Raw genomic sequence first — 2,880 nt, 5'->3', positions numbered from 1 at the left:
ATTCCTAAATGACCCAACTTCTTTCTAAATGAATTTCATTTTACATTTAAGAATATACTTTCCTTTTAAATTTATATATATTTTTGTGTTTCTAAGAAAAATCAATTTATAAATTATATTTATATGGCTTTTAACATTTTCGACAACGCAATATATTTATCTGATTAGTGACATTGCAATGTATTTATATTTTTTATTTGTTTAACAATGCAGATTTCAGTGTTTAAAACTTTTTTCATATATCCTATTGAACAACAAAAACTTGTGATATCCCCCAAAAAACACTTACGTGTAAAAAACTACGCCAAGTACAGGATTGCTGTGAATTCCTCTAACAAAAAGTATTGATATCATATTATTGAGGCCAAGTACATAAGTCACTACATGTTTTCCTATTATATGATCTAGCACTGGCCCATCATTTTAATTATATTTTCAATGTTTCCTATAACGTTTTCGCTACTCTTTTATGTTACTGCTGCTTCCCGTATTTAATTATGATTTAATGGTGATTTAATAATTAATAAAACTTTAGGTGATTTCTTATTGAGTACTACTTGGCGGGTCCTATATTACATACATATGTTTATAGAATACACATTGTATATCATCTCTCAACTTGATTGCAATGGAAACTTAGTATTTTAATAACCCAAATTAATCTGTATACATTTAGCCAATACATAATTAATACAGTTATTGTACTCATATACGTATATTCTTCTATACAGAATCAAAAGAAACAAAGTTTATTATCCAATTAAAAATGAGAAATATATACATGTTTCATGTTAATGTGTGACCTCTTGTGTTAGTTTTTGTATTCTTAGTGGAAGTAAGTTCACCAATTCTTTACACACACTTAATTCAACTTGCATAGCTTCATTTGCTTTCTTATCTTTCTCACAATACTCAACTAAAAATTTATAGGCATTTAAACTATTTTTTACATTTTCTAATTGTAAAGATTTGTCAGGTGTCACTATCTTATTATATAATCTTCCAAGATGAAAATATGTGCAAAGAGCAGGTCGTATCATATCATCTGAATATTTTTTAGTTATGCCATCTGGCACACCAGCATCTTGTATCGAATTCAAGAATTCTTGAAAATTTTTGATTGCATTCTTTGCTAGATTATTGATCTTGGAGAGGGCATGGGGTGTTGGACTTTCTTTGGATGTATGAAAACGATCCAGTTTGATGTCTAAAATATCAGAGTATGTTTCACCCAATTCCATCCAAATTTGTCTGCATACAGCTTGATAGTATCGATGATTTAATTCAGACAGCACATTCTCAAGTATAACTATTCTGCGTTTATGCATTTTAGCTTGTCGATTTTCATCTTCTTCAAAGAATGACAAGTATCTATAAGCTTGTGAAGCATCTTGCTCAATCTGTACATAATCAGATGCATGAGATTCCAAATTGTAATAGGTTTTTGCTTTTTCTAACCATTTCTGAGAATTAAGAAACACTGCTCTTGCATCATTGAAGTCTAACAAATATTTGTCTGTTACCTGATTAGCAAGAAACGTGATTTCTTTTTCTATTGATATAAACTTAAGACTTTCCAAACACTTTGCAGTTATTTCAGATTGGGGATCTAATTCTACACTTGGAGTGGTTTTATAAGGTCTATTATCATAATTTTCAGATTGTTGCATTAATCGTTCTCTTGATGCACTTAAGAGTAGTATGCCATATTTTGCCCAACAGCGAGAGACATCTGCATTCCTGTGCCTAAAATTTTCCCATTTGGCAGCCATATTGTCATCATTGGGAAATTCTTCTTGTAAACTTTTTAATTGTTCTTCGTATTTTGATAGAATATAGGATGCTGCTGCCAAATGATATCTGGCTTGGCAAAATCCTCCTTTTTCCATGAAAAATTGCGATAATGTTGCAGCATTCAAAGCCCATTCCACTTGATCTAAATCCTTGTCATTAAGTTGCCTTCGTAATGTCATGTGGCAATAAACTGCTGATTTTAGATGATCTTTCAAAGCACCATATATTTGTGCAAGATAATAGAGAGTTAAAGTATGAAGCTTCTCCAAAATCTCCATTGCATCTGGTTCCTCCTCTTCCGTGGCATTAAATAATTTTGCCATATTAATTGGGTGGTGAAAATTTTTCTGTGCAATGTAATCCTTATAAATGCCTTCAGCTCGTTCCAAAAAGACTTTAGACTTTGTAGGTTGATCTCGTTGAGACCACAGAATTCCTAATTGATTCAGTGCACTAAGAATAGGTAAAATACATTCTGGTTGTAGCTCCCATTCATTTAAGAGATCAATGCAGTTAGTAAGTTGTTCTTCACCGCTAGCAAGATCTTCAGTATCAACTGATACAATTCCCAAATTTAACCACAAAATTGCAAGCATTGTAGTGATAGTATGTTCTTGTTCTTTAGTCAGATTTTTATCGAGAATATGTACTATTTTCGTGCGCATCTCCTTTAAAATCTCCATTGCAGAATATTTACTTTTATAGGGCTCACTTTCAGGATCCTGTTTACTATATTCATCTAATAATTTTCGTACTTTCATGTACTTTTCTTGAAAATCTACTAAGACTTCTTTGGGCACTGCCTTAGATTCCATTTTGATATTAAAGTGGATTATTGTTCAGTTAAGTTTTTCGATGTTTTAGGTTAAGATATATAAATTATAACACCTGACATGCAATTAAATCCTTCCTTCCTTTCCTTATGACCACATACCACTTATTGGAGACATGGCACTCCCGTGCTTTAGACTGTTAGCACGAGCAGCAGCGCCACCTTATCGGTAGGTCGTATAAGTAACGTGATATATATATATAGGTTGTAACGTAATTCTTTGACTTGACCCGACACCGATAGCAAAACATACG

The 2,880-nt window shown here is 32.0% G+C and overlaps 1 protein-coding gene across 1 annotated transcript; it reads right to left on the bottom strand.

Annotated features, from left to right (window-relative positions):
* Positions 1-512: 512 nt before the first annotated feature.
* LOC107263202 (KIF1-binding protein homolog) lies at positions 513-2,751 on the bottom strand. The gene has a single exon (XM_015730137.2). The coding sequence runs from the start codon at positions 2,607-2,609 to the stop codon at positions 792-794; it is 1,818 nt and encodes a 605-aa protein (XP_015585623.1). The 5' UTR covers positions 2,610-2,751; the 3' UTR covers positions 513-791.
* Between the last annotated feature and the right edge of the window lie 129 nt (positions 2,752-2,880).

The sequence above is a fragment of the Cephus cinctus genome, unplaced genomic scaffold (assembly GCF_000341935.2).
Source record: "Cephus cinctus unplaced genomic scaffold, Ccin1 Ccin1_scaffold0136, whole genome shotgun sequence".
Taxonomy (NCBI): domain Eukaryota; kingdom Metazoa; phylum Arthropoda; class Insecta; order Hymenoptera; family Cephidae; genus Cephus; species Cephus cinctus.
Note: the sequence above shows the minus strand (reverse complement) of the source record. Positions and strands in the feature narration are given on the sequence as shown.

What these genes read in the sequence shown, in the direction of transcription:
- LOC107263202 (XM_015730137.2), bottom strand. Translation starts at nt 2,609, where the DNA reads ATGGAATCTAAGGCAGTGCCCAAAGAAGTCTTAGTAGATTTTCAAGAA.